Source organism: Corapipo altera, unplaced genomic scaffold (assembly GCF_003945725.1).
Source record: "Corapipo altera isolate COAL_440 unplaced genomic scaffold, ASM394572v1 0, whole genome shotgun sequence".
Lineage (NCBI taxonomy): Eukaryota > Metazoa > Chordata > Aves > Passeriformes > Pipridae > Corapipo > Corapipo altera.
The window spans coordinates 20,593,663-20,612,255 of record NW_020884872.1 but is presented as its reverse complement, the minus strand read 5'-3'; the positions used below and the strand labels follow the sequence as shown (position 1 = coordinate 20,612,255).

The window sequence follows — 18,593 nt, the reverse complement described above, 5'->3', positions numbered from 1 at the left end:
ACCCAGAATAATCAATACTGTTCAATATACACAAAATTTGCTTTATTTCATGTGGTTTTCATCATCCAGTCATTGTGTCTTTTAATCCAATGTTGAATAAAATATTTATTTGAAGTTATGGAAAGAAAGAATGAATGGCTATTTTGAATTAAGTGTATAGAACACTTCAACCAATTATTATGACAACTTACCTAGTCACCCGTTCATGTGATATATCATTCTTGTTTGGGTTTACTGAACCATAATGGCAAATATCATTGAAATAGTCCAACTTGTAGAGCAATTTTTCTATATGAGTTTTTATAAATATTATCCATTTATGTAAAAGGAAAACCAAACCCCAAAATGTAAGCAGTTATTCTAATGAGAAAGAAGTACCAGGAAATTTTGGAGTTTATGATCAAGTTAACAAAATCTAAATGTTTATTAGGTAAGCCAGGTAACCCAAAGACGCATCCCCAAACAAAAGCTATCTGACAATTTGAAACAGTTAAGTGTTTGTACTAAGATGGATATTTATATTTACTAAAAATACAGAATTTAAATCATGGGATACTGCACTTTAAAATAGAAAATACTCCAAATCTGGTGCACACATAGCTTTCACCATGAGTTTAAATCATGAAAATCTTGATTTGCGGGATCAGGCCACTGGCATAGATCCAACAACTTAATTAATTTAAGTCAGCATAACAAAAGGATTAACAAATCTTCAGTGTGAACTATCGAATTAAAACAGGCAAAAGAGAAGCTCTTATGTCTGACTTTTTACTTTCAGTATTGGTTTTCAATGTAAATAATTCCAATGACATCTAAAGTTATTTTCAGATTATTTTGATTACTATCTAAAGAAAATAAAATGCTGCAGTAAAGTGGATAAAATGGTATGACTTCATACACAATGAAATTTAGATGAAGCAAAGGTACTTGGCACGACAACAATTTTTCTTAGATGGTTCTATGTCTTCAAGGAAAAAAAACCCTCCAAATTCTGTATGGAGGAGATAATGTAGCAATATTAAGATGTAGGATAGTTTATTACCTAAACAGTATGTACAAATTCTAAACATGAAAATAGTGAGTAAAAGAAATCAGACTCTATTTACATTTTTTTACAAATTGTTTTTACAAGAAGTGTATTTTTTTCTCTAAATAACAGGACAAACACATAAGACTGATCTTTTGTGTATTACAGACATAAATAAATATTGACTTTAAATGACTGTTATAGAAACATAATTTCTACAGCCAATTTGGGTAACAGAGAAGTAGTTCTGTTACCGCTACTACAATATAATTAACTAAAAAGGAAAAATTTTACATATAGAGCTCTGTTGATTACTTTGTAAATTGTACCTTACTAATATATTCAGTAGAGGTAATACAGTCGTTACATTTCATGCCCACAACTGAACAATGAGTTTTGGCATGCAAACCCATATATAATCATCAACATCTGCAGGTATTCATTTACATTTTTTTAAATAAAGGGTTTTCTTTATTATTTAAAACTACATGCAACAGCTTATTAGCATTATATTCCTGGTTAAAATGCACAAGTTTGCATAACATTATTTTTAGTATTGATCTTCACAGGTACTGATCAAAAGGGTAGGAACATACTTGGCACATGGTATAAGAAAATGAATTAATAAATAACTCAATATCACAATGACATTTACATATACACAAAGAAAAATAAAAATTTTTATGGTGTTGCACACAGAATTTAGAACTGTCTGGTTCCCTCATGTTGTTCTACAAGGCCCAGATTTAAGAGAGTATTCAAGCAAACTTTGACATCCATGCTTGATTTGAAGCATCACTAAAGCTCATTCTTAGCTGCACAGGTTTATTTCCATTCCACTGGGGTCTTTTGTGCATATGGAAGTTTTGTCTTCTGTATACCTTCCTAAATCAGGACCTGCTCATTTGAAACTCTCCCTGACTCCAGTTGGGAGCATGGAAATGAAACTACTGTGGAATAAATTGACTCAGTATTAAGGTTTCTATACAGTTCTGCTAATCCCAAGGGTAAAGTTCCCATTCACATTAGCAATGAGCATTTCTTTGACTTTGTGTGTGACCACGTCAAATATTAATGTTAATGTTATCATTGCCACACCATGTCCTTAGCTCTTGCTGAAGCCATTAAATCGAAGATGTTCAGCATTCCAGAAATCAGACTTCTTATTTTCACCTATGTGCTATATTCCTAATGAATATTCAAGATGATATGCATGGATTACAACAGCACAAGTTCTGTCTTATTCTCTCCTGCTCTATAAACAATTAAAAAATGGTCAAAAAAGATATAACAAGAACAAGCCATTTTCCTTCTTAAACAAAAATCACCAATAAACAAACAAACAGAAAAATCCACTTCACAAAGCAGTTAGCAAAAATAGCATAATCTTATAATTCTTCTTTAAGAAATAAACAAAATGCATCTGAAGTCAACTGACAAATCCATCAGAATCGTACATAACAAATAATACATTAGTGTAAAGGTGCAGAGTATCTAAAAACATCCCAATATCTCTAATATAATCCCAATATTAGCTCTGTATCACACAACATCATTAGAGAAAATTAATCTTTAACTAGTGAATCAAGTAGCAAACTGCAATTCTATTGCTGAATTAAATGTCTAATGTGGTTTAGTAAATTAGGACGATATCCTGTCTGATTCAGCAAACATGACTCTAGAATTAGGCACTAAAAACTTCAAATCTGTACTGCTAAATTAAAAAAATAATCAAGAAATCACGGTTTGAAATTTAACATCCATTCATGAGCTTTGTTGACTTAGTACTTTTTGGGTTTGATTTGGAGGGTGATTTGAAAGGTGAATTGATAAGATCATTTGTAGAAGGAAAAAATATTTTACATCTTAGTGGGCTCTGTATAATACATTTGTTCAGTATATTTTTACTTTATCAATTTTTTTTGATTAATCTACTTCAAAAGGGAAAGCCTCTTGATATTCTCCAAAAGCATATTGTTACTTTGAAAAGATGAATGCTTCAGAGAGACTGGCATTAGCAAACAGTGACCATTTTGATTCATTTTGGAGGGATGAAGCTTTCCCTCAGCAACTGAGTCTAAGGGTGTGATGACTCAGGGCTCCTAAATTCCTGTTTATATCCAATCCAGATTTGGTATCATTGTAATTAAGACCAACATTCCTGTTCCATGCTTTACCATGTCAGTACGAATGAAATGTAATTTCATTAACACTAATCAAGTCACTGCAGATTTGATCCAGCACAACTAGAACAGACTGTGATTGAAAGGTTTGGACAGAATTCTTCAGAGAAGCCTGAGGTAATTACTTTCCCTGATCCTGCTGATCCAGCAAATACCAGGAAGATCACTTCTAGACTCATCTACGCCCTGTGCAATCCAAATGTGGAAGCAGTGCTGCCCACCAGTCCAATTCAAATTTTATTTTCTTTATAAAGACTTAAACATATGAAACATTTCCATCCTGACAAAAATCCCTCAGACTCTGGTCTTCTGCCAAAACTGAAAATAAACCTTTATTCTACAGATTTTTTTGAAGAAGTGTTCATCTGTTTATTTGCTAATGTATTTTGGGAGATGACACAATAACAGAAGAAGGAATTAAAAAGCACCATAGCCTTTAACATTTTTAAATTACTGCTAAAGGCCCAAACCATGTAGCAATAAAAAATTTATGGCAAAGTTCTTGGTCACTAAGTGAATATCAAAAAAGATAAGCAGTAAAATAGAAAGAGAATGGAAAAGAGCCCTTTAAAACCAAAGGTAGAAATGTAGAAAAACTGAGATGAGCAAGTGATCAGAAATTAATACTGTTTCCTTCTGGTACTAATCCACAGGAAACAAAAAGTTATAAACTTCAGTATAGACAAACTGAGTATTTTGTGAATATTCTACTATAACAAACATAGCTCTGATCCTCACTTTCAGGTATGTATTTATTTTCTTCCACAAAGCAGTTTGTTATGGAGAGAAGGAAAATCTATTTACCACTAATGTCTGAGCTCCTCTCACTGAATATCTCAGATAAATATGAAGCACAGGTGAGTCCACAGAATTTGCTGGTAGAAAAGGTGGCCACTTTGTCAAGTTGGACTCGAGTGTCTGAGGTATGTGATGATTCAGGGAGCAGTGGAAACGGTGCCAAAGAATGCAGGACCGCTTTGAACATCCTGAACATTAAACGCTGATTACAGGTATTTGTATGGATGTTTATTGGCAGATACTTTCCACCCTCTCAATAATAAATCCAAGCAGTTTCTGTTTACTATTGAGATATGTTTCTCTGTGTGACAAATTACTCTAGACAGTTTATATTGCACAATAAGGCAATATGAATTCCCGTATGGTTAAAAAGGGCACCCTTCTGTCTAAATTTGAAAAATGCATTCAAATAAACTATAAGCCAATGTTTTCCATATGCCAGAATATTGTCACATAATTCTTTCTGTAAGCAGAACAGCAAAATAGAGCAAATACATCCATCCTTCTGTTCTAAAGTTCCACAGGGAAAAGAAATATGTGCATCAAAATTCAAAGCCAAAAAGTAGCTCTACAGCTACTTGAATAATAAATGTGCCTCAGAATTTCAGTTTCTAAAATGTTAACGTTAACTATTCAGATTTTTAACTAGAAAACTTGTGGGTTTTTTCAAGATAATATTATATCCTGAAATATTATATATCAAAAAAATGTAAACTGGATTTTAAAAGTCATTCTTCCAGGACCTATCAATTACTTGCATTCATTGCCACCAACTTTAAACAATTATATTAATCGCCATTTGTTTCTATACAATGGTATATCTACCCTGTATATCCTCTATTAACTATATTAATAGAAGATCTATGTGATAGAACATTACCACTTTAGGCCAGATGGATATACAAACATATCATCCTCCTCCTCCATGGTGACACTGCAGTTATTAAATACTGGATACTTTGGGGTTACTGCTACTGGTATTTATTTTACTCATGTCCTTATTTCAGATATATGAAGATCTTATTTAATAGCAAAATACAATAGGGCTTAAACTGGTGACAGGCAGGGCTTTAAGTAAAATAGATCATTTAAATCCACTGATGAGAAGCTGGCCTCTTTCAAAATTATGTATACATCACAGGACTACCTTGCAAATATTAACATTGAATTCACTAAGAGAAAAAGCTGTATACACTGCACTGTTTCAACCTACTTTAAACATAGAATATGAAAATGTTATAATGAACACACTTCTAATTTTCTCACAGGTGTTGAGATGGATGCAATCTTCAGTTTGTTGAACCGTGGTGGTAATGAAGTGATACTTGCTGTATGATTCATCCTGGTCATGGTGCAAATATACTTTTTCATGAATAAACTACAGAGAAGTAGATACAGTCGTACAGGATGGTCACTTCCATTGGAAAACTGGGTTCATTGCTATTACAGATATGCCTTTTCCCAGACCTCATTTGGGAGCTCAGTTTTTTCTGCTCAGTTATTTGTATCTGAAACAGCCTAATATTTCTCAGGGGGTGGTTTGTAGTGATGTGCATGATGTTGCTTCAGATGAGGTCCTAAACAAAAAGAACAGGAAAATACGCACATATCAAGCCCTGTATATGTAATGCCAACATTTATCCATACTTAAAAGGCTTTGTGAGACCTTCAGTTTGCAGTCCTTCAGCTTGTAAGTGAAATACCTGTGCTGACAACTGTGTGCATGTTCAGTCCAGAGAACTTTAGTGGGGCTGTGAAAGGACAGAAAGATTCAAGTAGATGAGTCTTGAACTAATTAATTACATTTTTTACTTGGCTTCTCAACACTGAGCTGCACTTTTCAGAAACATGTAAAGTGCTGGAAATGGGCATTAAGAGATTTGCACTGCTTTAGAAATATGATCAGGCTCTAGCCATGCTGTACTGAGCAAACCTAGAAAAATCTAATCTTGAAAGCTAAGAAATGCCAGGCCTAGGTAGCACCTGGAGGACAGACCAACTTTGAATCCCAAGTGCTACAAGCATAAGCCAAAGGCGAGCTCTGACCCCCAGGGACGTGTGCATTTATCAGACCAAAAACACCCCAGGCCTGCCCGGCAGTTTTGGTGACTCCAGATAACCTCAAGCTGATCACACAGCCCCGCGACTGCAACGACCCATTCAAACACCTGCCCTGTGATTCTGTGAACCAGCTGTGGTTGAATGAATGGCAAATGGTCAGACCACAGAAACTGAGTGAGACTGAAAGACTACATTTGCTTCCATCATTACTGATGGATAAAACCCAGTATTTTCCCCACATCTTAAGTTTATGGAATGCTACTGGAATCAATAAAGACTCTAAGACTTGAAAATCTGTTTACATGTGGAGGATTGAAGTTTTTGCAACGTCACCACATGTCAGAACAGTGTAGTACTTACTGTGGGGTGAAAAGGGAGGAAGGTCAGGTGTTCGGAACGATTTAATTGTAGCTGGCCCTTCCCCACCAGTCGTCAGCACTTGAACTTCCAAGCGGTACAGCATTGATGGCCTCAGATTGGGCACAGTGAGTACATAATGATCCTAAAATTAAATAAATCACTTTAATTCTCAGAGCATCTAAAAATAAAACATGGTTGCTCTATTCGCCACATCAGTGGTTTAAACAGGTTCTATCACTCTCAGCACCCACAAATCACTTTCTTAGAATTCCGTTAAAAGGATTTAACATATGCATCACATTGTTGAGAGGGTTTGAATTTTTTGCTTGCCATTCCCTTTGAACAGACTCTTTCACCATAATATTACAGTTTCATGTCTAGAAGGTCCAAATTGTTCAAGAGATTGTTGCAGAAAGTGGACGGTGTGCTCACCACTAAAAGATGAGTAGAATGTAACTTCTAAACATTCTTTGTAACAAACATGTTCATTACATAAACTTGTTTTTATTTTGGATCTGCATATGAATTCTACTAATTGGTAATTAGTACCAATTAGTAGAATTCATATGCAGATCCAAAATTAGTACCAATTAGTACCAGTGGCTGGCCTGGAGCCCCTTCTGTGGCTAGTGAAAAAAAGAGTGATCACACTGATTTCAGATTTGTCCCAATTACACCGCAAGAATTTGTCTTTTTAAGGCTATTTCTGGCATGACAGACTCACTTTTCACTAATCCATACCTTTCATGGTCACTTAGACCTGTGCAAAATTTCAGAATGATTTCACAGAACGTCTCAGATGGCTAAAGACTGACAGGTATTACAGAATCAGAAGCTATTCATCTAAATCAAAATCCAAACTATAAATCAAAACATCACCTGTAGTGAGGTGTTAGAAATCACTCATCTTATTCCAAGCTGAAAAGGCCCAGTCCCAGGAAGGGGACAGTTAGAGCAGTGAAGCCAGACAGTGCAGGCACAGTGTGCTCCTGTGACCTGCCAGGCTGGGCTGGCCAGGAATTTGCAGGACAAGTTATTCTGGTTGGCACTGTACCTGCGCCATGTGGGGAAACCAAAGTGAGCCGCGGGAATAACCGATAATTTGCTGTTACTGCCACAGCAGAAAGTAAAGGGGAAAGGACAGAGAGAAAAAGTGGGGGGAAATGTGTAGTTTTACTGGCAAATTAGCACGTATTCTGAGAGGGGACTGCCATTAATAGACCTTGTTGAAGCTCTTCCACCTCGTATAAATACTGAAAGGGTAAGAAAAAGAGAGAAGAGTACATACATTGCACTCATACACACACTCTGCTCATTCAGGTGCTCCTCCAGCAGTCAAGACCTGTGCATTTCAGCCCTGGTTGCGTAAATGCCACATTTTCAGTCAGAATGAATGTCCATCACCATAAAATACCCTACATTTTGGTGCTTTCTGAGAGGTAGAAAATACTGTTTCAACTCAGAACAGTTTTCTGCAAGCTAACCGTGTGCCATAAATAGACAGATAGACATAGTGATAGACAATTAAAGGAATCCCCAGGCTCTCCAGTAGTGAAACTAGAGGAAAACAGATAAAAAACTGAAACCCAACACAATGAAAAGGAATGTTTTAAATAAAACTTCATATATATTTCGGATCTAACTGAATCAAAGGTCTACGAAAAGAAATAGAAATTCTAAATAAAACATACACCTGCTCCTAAAAAACAAAGATGAAAACCAAAGTGAAAATTAACATCTCATGGTCTGTTTACTCTGGCAGAGCTGGCAGTAGAGTTTGAATGAAGGTCTCTTCACCTGCCTCTGCCAGAGGAGGAACTTAAATAGCAAAGACCATCTTGAACAAAATAGGGGGAAGAAATAAAATTTTTAATGCTAACACTGTCAAAAAACAGTGAAATCTACTTCTCCTTAACATTATTTGTCCATCAGAAAATGGTGCATATTGGTGGAGGGGGAAGTGGTTTTTATTTTTCTTAGAGTAATGAGCGACTCAAAGGAAGAGAAAATTCTTTTAAATTCATCAACAGGGACACCAAATAATTAGTAAAACTGACCAAGTTGAACAGCTTGATCATGAAAAGAAAATAAAAACTATCTATTGCTACACAGATGATCTCTTCCTCCTTTCAGGCACTTGTCAGACGACGATTGCCAATTTGAAAATTGTGCACACCAAAATGTTTGACTTGTCATCAAGAAGAGTAGCTATACTTTGTATCTCCACCAAGGAGGAAAAATTAAGCACTTCCTGCTCCAACTTGCTTGTAGAGCTAGAGTGTTTGACATCTGCGTCACCACTAAACACTAAAAGTGAGCACATACACACACACACACACACTTATAAAGCCACTAGCAAAAGGTAACAAACAACTTACTGCTGGCAGTATCTGTGACTGCGAAATGATGCTGTTGGGTAAACTGTTCTGCCGGCTTTCCGTGGTCACTTCTGCCCAAGTGACTTGAAACCCTGTCATGGGCTGGTGAAGGTCTGCCTTAGATATCTTCCAGGAAAAATGACCAGTGATGTTACCTTCCTGAACAATGAAAGATGCAGATAGATTCTCGGGTTTGGCCAACACTTTGGGTAGAACTGGCACTACAAATTTGGAAAGCAAAAAAGATAAGCTAAACTTTGAGAGATAATCTTCAATAACATTCACTTAATTTCACAAATCAAGGTCAGCCAGAGATCTCTTTTTGGTGTTTCTATTACTGACAGGATCCAGTCAGTTTTCTGGCATCACATTTTCAGTGTTAACCAAAGCCTATCTTTGATAAATTCCACTGGCATTTTGGGCCAAATTCAAACTTCATATCAAATGCTATCAGCTGCAGGTACAGCAAGGAAAGCCTATGGCATGTAAAGATCTAAGTGCCTCATTCACAGGCAGCCATCCTCCCGCTCCTCATATTTCAGAATACCTGAGCTCCAACTGAGTTTTGGGACCACAAGAAAACCCACAGGATAGCATAGAATTCCATAATTCAGCCAAAAAGTAAAATTCATGCTCTAAAACTGTAGTACAAGTTAATAGCAGCACTTTGACTATGGGAAAGATACACCTGAGTTGTAGTTGCCCAGGAAAGCTGTACTGCTGGAAACTGTCAGGAGGGGTGGTAAGGAAATGTTAGTGGTGGCCAGCAGGACTCTGGGTGACTCATGGAGCATGAGGGTACCCTTGGGAACAGTAGGGGTTCAACATAATCAGGCTACCCTCTAACCAAAGAGAAAGGTATCCAGTCTTGGCAATGCATAGCCATAGCTGACCTGACCTAGGGCTGGCTGACCCCAGAAGTCCTCTCCAACCAATATCTCCATAATTCTGCAATTTCCATAACCCTCTAGCTGTACATTGTGATAATGTCATAAAAGGTATGAATGCCTGTATTTGTTATTTGAGAGTAGAATTAACCTTAACAAAAACAAACTGAAAAAGCAGCTTATATCAGCACCAAAATATTGAAATGATAGGTCATGCCAGCATAATTATTATTAGAAAGAAATTTTTTACAGAGAGGGTAATCAGCCACTGGAATGGGCTGCCCAGGGAAGTGGTGGATTCTCCGTCCCTGGAGGTTTTTAAGAAGAGGCTGGACGTGGCACTTAGTGCCATGGTCTAGCAACTGTGGTGGTAGTGGATCAAGGGTTGGACTTGATGATCTCAGAGGTCCTTTCTAACCAGTCTGATTCTATGACTCTATGATTCTATGAATTATGTTTACAATTATCATCCATCATTACAATACATATAACTGGGAAACTGTTATTCCTTACAAAAATAAAAACTGTGTCATAACAAGTGTCATCAAATATTTATTAAAATATCCAATAAAATTACACTAAATTGACAAAACAGTAATATACTAGCCCAAATCAATACTGCTCTGTATTTCAGTTGATTTTTCACATAAGCATTGGTTATATTTCTATTTGTTCTGAATCTTTCATTTCCTGTTTTAGAATTGCTTTTAAAGACTCTCTTTTGGTGATTATAAATGCATTTGGAACTATTTGACTAGTTATCCAGATTATGCCTTACCTCCTTCAACAGGACAACGAATGTGTTTGTGCTTCTTTTCTTTAAATGCAGAGCAAGGGGGGGTAACAAAGAAAGTGCTCTCAGCCTTAAAACGCCCTTTAGATTTTGCAGGCAGAACAGTTACTTTGTATTTGCATGAAAATGACAGGTCCTTCAGAATAATGTAGTTTTCCTACAATAAGAAAAACAAAAAAATCACATGCTGGAAACAGAGCTCTAGGGAAAAAAAAAAAAAAGAAGAAACTGAGGAATAAGACTGGCAAAAGATGAAAACTTTTCTCCAAAATAATATTTTCCTGGTATGCTTAACACATGCCAACGTGGTTTTTACTTAGAGAAGAAAGCAAACATTGCCAATGTTATGATTATTTTCAGTAGTAAAGTATATTAGCATGGTATTCGAATATGTCCTTCAATTCTACACAGTTCCTTCATCATGCTGCATCAAAGCAACTGGCTTCTAATATTTAGAACAGTCTCTCTCAGTGATGGTAGTGGGGGTAGAAATGTGAGATATAAATGCTAATTGAATTAAATAAATGTAAGTTAAGCTGCTGTAAATGACAGGTTTCATCTATGTTTAACTTTTTAAAAGCACGTTCAAAGTTCAGCATGGCATTATGGATGCATTTTTTTCCACTTCAGTACATTAACTACTTCTATATTCTTATCAGGAAGAAAAGCTCCACAGCTAAACTACAAACCACAAGTCTCCGTTTAAGGACAATGAGTGAAGGAGAAAACTCTACACAAAGTGTAAGTGTCCTGACAAATTCTTACGGTTGTTTGAAGTACTTTTGAAAATCACAGTCTGAAAGCTTTAGCACAAATCATGTACGGGAAAAAAAAAATGCTGGTTTGGTTGGATTTTTTCCTGGGAAAATGTCCAATAATACCTTACTGGCTAAGGTCAAAAGACTTTCACTACCTTTTAAGTCTTTAATACCCTTCAGAATGACTAATTCCCGTGCTCTTCTGCATAAGTCCCTGTTTTTTCTAATTACAAACTGGATTTGCATCTAACCTTCACCTGGAAGGTCATTTTTGATGGGACATAGGGATCAGGCTGAGAATGGACTTGACTCCCTGCCTTCCTCCTGCTGGGAGAGTGCTCCAACAGGCTTCATGTCTCCTTAAAATTGTGACAGGGCTATTTTTATTTATTGTGGCAAGGCCTAAATGCTCAACACTGAAAGCTTAAGGGTTTTACCCTCCTTGACCTATACATACCCAGTACTAAACCTTTTGTAGTATCCACCCTCTTCTGTTTGCTTTCAATTATTTTTTCTCAAAAGAAACAGCTTCCCAAAGTAGTTTGGATGAATTATCACAAAATGATTGAAAGGAAATAAATTAATTAATCCCACAATGCACTTGGACAGATGTATGAACAGTCTTTCCTGACCTCTAGTGGAAACAAACTTCTTAAATGTTAACTTTCTCTTATCTCCAATGTGCATATCTCGAAATATTGGGAATGAGCATCATAACATTACATCATTTTTTAAATCCACCTCTAACTTCTGCTATGCTAACCCCATGAAGCATTAAGTGTTATGAGCTAACATCACCCTGCGTGAGAAATTATGTCTTTTGATTTACTCTACTTTTACATGTCATTAACTCCCCATAACTGATGTGGTAGAAGGAAAGGTAAGAAGGGTAAGAAGGAAAGGTGAACTGTGATTTTGTCCACTCTCCATAACCCACTAAATCAACTGTGATGCACCAATCACATTACTATGTTGTTCAAATAACGTGTTACAGAAACACATAACACTAGGTTGCCAACAAATTGAGAACAAAGAACTGCCATGCAATATATATTTGGGCTGACATGTACTTACATGGAGCTTTTCTTCTTATCTGATATCTGCCTGACTTCCAGATTTAATATCTTATATTTCTCACCTACAGTCCTTTTTTTCTTATATCTATTATTCTCCCCAGGGTCGTGAAACTCACCTACATCTCTAAAAGAAAACCTAGTTTATCAATTACTATCATTACTTTTCAGTATTTGCATTGTGCTAGAGTCCTACATTACTAATTTCAGATAAAGCTCCATGTTTATTGCTGTAGAAACGCATAAGTACTTAGTTAAGAAGTTTGCCAGGTCTCATTTTCTGAATAACGACAACAACAAAAAATTTTAGTTTTGTATGGATTTAAAAAACCAGACAACCCCAAACAGTCTAGATGCACAATTTTTATCTTTTGCCAAAGAGGAACATAAAAAAGAAAGATCCTTACTTATCTGTGAAGCAAGGTATTAAGCATACTGTGTTATGATACAGAACCATCCTTTCTCATGCTGCTTAGAAGCTATTCAGAGTCAAGCAGAAGGCTGAATGGAGACTTACATAAGTCAGCTCTGTTACTTTCTTAAGTCCTTTGGTATCATTGTGTGCACAGGACTCCAGTAACCAGTGGACTTGGAATTGATTCATGCTGATATCTAAATGATATAAAAAGAGGAGAGGAAAAGACATATATTATAAATATGCTTTCACCATTGCAACTTTTCTGGTTTCCCTGGATGAATATAGAAGGAGTTGTAAGTATGGTACATACTCACCTGTACCTAAGAAACCTTTATATAATGGAGAAAATATTATATACTAAAGTAATTTAAACTTTGTATCAGCTAATGGAGATAAATTTAAAAACAGTGAAATGGCATTTTCAGGTATGTTAGCATATACTGCTTACATTTTCTTTAAAAATCAAGAATTTGAACTGATTATTAAAAGAATAATCTCAATGCTACTACTTCTAATCATCCTGCAAATAATGGGAATGACTTTGTGACAACTGCCTGACTCTATATTGTCAGAGCATTGCAATACTGCTGCCTGGCACTGCTTGAAAAGTCTGTGCCTGAAGATATGCTAAAATGCCTGTAAATTCCTGAGTTTTCACCTTTCAGAATATACCATAAAATTTGTTCAGTATCTGTCCAAATAAAATTCTAGTCTTGACTCTTAGGACTAATACTGAAGGCTTGAGTTTACTCGCATTTAAATCAATGCCAAAACTTGCCGCAGTATCAATAGGTTAAGCTTTCAACTTATTTCCAGCTCTTCTAGCTTTTTGTCTAATAATGCTTGAATAAGGAAGCAAAACAAAGAGCAATAAAGAATTAACAAAAGAAGAAAAACTCATTAGGTAGTCCAAATAGTTTCTGACATTTTTCTGGATTTCATTCTCTATCTTTATACAGGGGATGCAAAATTATGTCTGTTATTAATTAGCTTGGTATGACATAGCCACTAATGCCAAGTGCCTGATTGTGGGTTTCAGGAGGGAAAACAAATATCTTTGACGCCTTAAGGGCTGATCTGGCATTAGACTGCTATGAGCAATTTAGATGCAGAAGGGAAAGATTGTAAACTACAGAGAAAATAAGTAGTGTATGAAACTAGCTGAAATGGCTCAATGAAATAGATTTTTGTAGTAGCTCTCTTCGTAACAACAGGTATGCTAATTATATGAGTGATTTCTTTAGAAACAATATTTCTTTCAAAAAGAAATCTATAAAAAATAATGTCCTGCTTTGTGATTGTTCCCTCCCACTTAAAATAAATAAAGAAATGGATGTGCTTTTCTTGTCTCTTCATTGCTGGGCCTTCACACTTGATGTGCCTATTGGATGGAGGCATAAACTCACAGTGCATTTCCAAGTTGGTTTCATCTGATTTTATCTCTTCCAGTTCACTCAACTATTGTCCATCATCTTCTAGATGATCCATAAGGTCCCTTCTGACCCTAACCATTCTATGGTTCTATGATTATTTTAAACTACCTGCATGGCTGGGCTGCTCTTTGCAAAGCTACAAAATGGCTATTTTCATTTGTAATAATTTTCACTTGCAATCTATAAATAAATCACTCTCTTTTTGGTAGAGATTTATCCAAGCCTTGTAATTATCCATCGATCAAGAATAGGATAAAACACATATCTGAAGTAGGTTACTGAATATCACTACATGGGTAACTGCGGAAAGACAAATTCCAAGCATCAAGACCTTACAACAGCTCAGCATTCAGATATATTGCTGCAGAAATTTACTAGGACTCTGTTCTGAAAAGTAATTCAAGATAGAATCATAGAATCATATAACTGTTTGGGTTGGAAGGGACTTTAAGGATCATCTATTTCCAACTCCCCTGCCACGTGCAGGGACACCTCCCACTAGACCAGGTTGCTCAATGACCCCATCCAACCTGGCCTTGAACACTGCCAGGGACAGGAAAAAATATTTGTTATTTTCAGCTACTGCCACAGCAGAATTCTATTTGATTATGTGGTAGGTCCATCTCCATTCATTATGTGAGTTTCTGCTCTCAGGTGGCTCTTTTCTTCCTTTCTACTTTTCCTTTTCTGCATTAGCAAACCCTTACTAGACCATTTGTAAACAGCTGTGGTTTCTGATAACTTCTCTGAGACAGAAAAGCAGAAATACATTTAAAAAAGCCTATTAACTGTAAATTTGTAATTTGTACTGTAAATGTAGGATGAAGGTTTTCAATAAACAATCTCAGAATTTTATTTGAACAAACGGATCTTAGATTTGATAGTGCTCACATCTGGTATTCTGATAACAACCTATACTGAAAATAGAGGACTTTTTTTTCTTTTCAGTGAGTATGCAATTAAAAGTTATCTGAAAAAGGTTTTTGCATACATATATACAAGTATATCAGCTGTTATAAACTGGAAGGCATAATGACAGTTGGAGCTGATGCTTAACTGGTGCTAAGCTGATCCAAAACATTTCATCAGAACAGGGCTTTATGACTTCCCTGAACTTTTACTTTCAAGATTAAAACTCCTTTGATTCTCACTTCCACCTTTATAATGTCTGTTATTTAAAAAACCTCGAAGATACACAGGAAGCCTGAAAAACTGAAAATGTATGTGCATGCATGTAGTATGCATATTAAATGACAAAAGAAATTATCTTTAATATTTTTAAAAGGAAAAGGAGACAAAATGCATGGAAGTATCTAAAAGGCCACAATGAGAGAATTTTAAAAAATTATGAAAATATGCACTTGTTTTTTAAAGGTGCTCATACAGCTCATGGTTCTCAAGTTTTATGAAACACTATATAGCTGATTTTGTATTTACAACAAACACAAAAGAAAAGCTTCTCCCAGCCCTCCTTTCGGCAATACACTCCTGGTGAGATCACTACTATAATTTTACTTAGATTTTTCGTTTTAGTTGTCTTTTACAAACTCAGGGATAGGTACTAGAAAAGCCATTCAAGCTGCAGTCTAGACGAATGCCAGCCACTGCCACCAAATTAAGTCCAGCTAAAATTAATACATTGAGCAAACAGCCACATCTTTTTCTGAAAAGTCATTTGAGTAGTTAATATTAACAGAATATTCATTACCTAACAGGACTTATTTTGGACAGTTTTACAAGAAAGCTCTGCTATCCCTTCTGGAATAGGTACATAACACTGACAAGAAACTGCCAGACTCCTTCAGACTGCTTCCCTGATATTTCAGATGTCACAGTATAAGGCCTTTTTGTATATAATCAATCTCCTTCTTACTAGTTTGGAGTTTTCTTGATTCTATACTTCCAATTAGCAGTCTTTATAAAGCTTGGTAACTTCACTGTTCTCATGGTTAGAAAGTCTATCATTTGACATTAAAAAAGTGATGCTTGCACAAACAGTAAGCATTTGTATTTTCCAGAACTCAAAATATTTGTATAGCAACACTGAACTTGAAGTACATAATAAGTACTAGCACTCATCTGAGCAGCTCTAAGCTTGTGAAATTAGTCAACAGACTTAAGTAAGAACAGCAGATAGCTTATTCAAATAATTACTTTTATTTTAAATTTATGTAAAGTGGGAAAAAAAAAGACAATTCAGGACAATTACTTTGAAAATCTCTTAATGATAATGACATGGAAATGATCTCCAGCTCCCGAAGCTAAAGATTTTTAGATCTATAAAACAGTTGCACATAACTAATCTTTTCAGATAAACTAATAGTTGCTACTAATTACTTTGATTGTGATTTTTAAAGTAAATTTTCTAAAGTATAAAATGAGTTCCTAGGCTTAAGAAAACATTTCTATACAAACATCACATGCACTTACCTCTTTTGCTCAACAAAGGTATGCAGCTAACTTTGTTGGACAGAAATCTTAAATCCTAATTAGAAACGTATGGATCAGGGGATGCTTTAACGCATGTGTTTTTTTTTAATTTGACCAAAACTGCCTTTATTTTCACAAGACTCTCCACAAAGCTCTCTATCAATTGTGTTTAGAAAGATATTCTTCACCAAATTTTCTATTTTCTCCCCCTCCCCAATTTAAACTCTTTAGTTCCCTTTTAATAAAAATAAAACAATACATTTAAATTTTTTGTGAGTTGAAAATGTGCATTTATTCTGTAGCCTCAAGCTGTAAAAATAGCTCAAAATCCTGTTAATGCCAATGCCTAATACATCTGTTCGCCACTTGGAAAAGTTCAGGTTATTATGCACAATTTAAGCATCTTAAATTGATAAGTACCAAGTACTGGAACAAAGCCTAAGCCATGGCTGCACGATGGTTACTAGGAATACCCTAGGCCTACATTCTACACTTGCTAAATCTCATAATCTCCCAGAATTTAAAGCTCTGAGAATCATTCGGAAAAATAACCCAACACAATTCCAGGTAACTGCAACTTTTCCTAGACGGAATTTCTGGTTTAAATGGTTCTACAGTCTATTGAAAATAAACTAAATTTTAAACATGATCTCTTTCCCTCATCTTTGCCAACATTTCTGTTTTGTACATATACATTACTGCCAGCCATATGAATAATTTCTTCTAATGCGGTTTCTTTTTTTTTACCATGCTACTGCAAACAGCTGCTTTCTCGGCCTCAAATACTTTATTTGCTTTATATTGCAATTACTGTTCCAGGAGGGTGCCAACTTCACAGTCACGAGGAACTGAAGTCTGTTTTGTAGCTAAAAAACCTGCATAGCATGGGCATAACAGCAGTGAAATTTGTTCATGCAGCCCAACACCACCAATACAGACGTACTGTCACTCCAGGAGACCAGGTATACAGATTTAAGAGGTATTTATGTCTTTATATTCCTGTGATCCACAGCAAGAAGATTGCAGCAGACTGTTTTGAGAACTGCAGCTGGTTTGCTGGAGGTCTTTAGGCAAAGCACTTCATGGTTCCTTACCTCTGTTCCACCCCGTCAAGTGGTGATAATGATAACAGTGTATGTCGTAAAAGTATTTCAGCTCTTGTAAATTATTCTGATGTATGTCTCTACCATTTGGTACAAAAATGCCAATTAATACCAGCTGTGACAGCACTATTATGCAGGTACCAAATTACAAAAACATATTAGAAAGGGATTTGCTGGCAAACAAGATTTCATAGCAGATACGTTCAACAACAGCACCTCAAATTAAGGTGCAATTACAATAAAAATGTCTGGCATCAATAAACACAGCAACATCAAGTTGATTTCTGCATCATGACAGGATTTAAAGTAATTAATATGCAGTGTCTGATAGATTTTCCCATTAGAATAAAAGGTATTTTTACAGTAAATATTATAAAATAAGACATACTTATATGTCTTTACATGCCATTTTTAAATTAAAGTATTAATTTATAGAAATAACTAGCAGGTGTGAAATGCATATTTCAGTAAAAAAAAAGGTGTTCTGTATCTTTTTTCAAGATACCTCAGCCAACTGACTCCTCCAAAATACATACATATAATTAGTATGCTAACTGTATGTCAAAATGAGTTGTTATCAAAGCTTGGAAGATAATTAGCTATATGAAAACCTGCTGTCTTCATTCAAAGCTAACATTCCTTCAAACAGAATACCATGAGGACCCTGAAATATCTGTGAAACTATTTAGTAAGAAAATTATTGAAACAACTTGTTCTGTGTGCAGCTAAACCTTTAGATTCATTATATTTTGTTAGATCTGATATTTCATATAGCAAACTACAATGATTTTTTCTGACTGGCCATACGTTTTTTGTTTTGCTTCTCACAGTGGGGCAGGGGGGATTGATCTTACAAGCTTCTGAACACTCTGGCCCTGATTCAACAAAGCA

General features: G+C 35.6%; 1 protein-coding gene across 2 annotated transcripts in view; it reads right to left on the bottom strand.

Moving 5' to 3' along the window:
* Nucleotides 1-1,185: 1,185 nt before the first annotated feature.
* Nucleotides 1,186-18,593, bottom strand: part of ANOS1 (anosmin 1) — a 133,939-nt gene continuing 116,531 nt past the window's right edge. For both annotated transcript variants that reach the window (XM_027640856.1, XM_027640867.1), the window contains 5 exons: nucleotides 12,836-12,930; nucleotides 10,473-10,644; nucleotides 8,808-9,028; nucleotides 6,430-6,571; nucleotides 1,186-5,585 (listed from right to left, as the gene is read on the bottom strand). In XM_027640856.1, coding sequence (XP_027496657.1) covers nucleotides 5,527-5,585; nucleotides 6,430-6,571; nucleotides 8,808-9,028; nucleotides 10,473-10,644; nucleotides 12,836-12,930 — 689 coding nt within the window. In that variant the 3' untranslated portion in view covers nucleotides 1,186-5,526. The remainder of the gene's footprint in view (nucleotides 5,586-6,429; nucleotides 6,572-8,807; nucleotides 9,029-10,472; nucleotides 10,645-12,835; nucleotides 12,931-18,593) is intronic.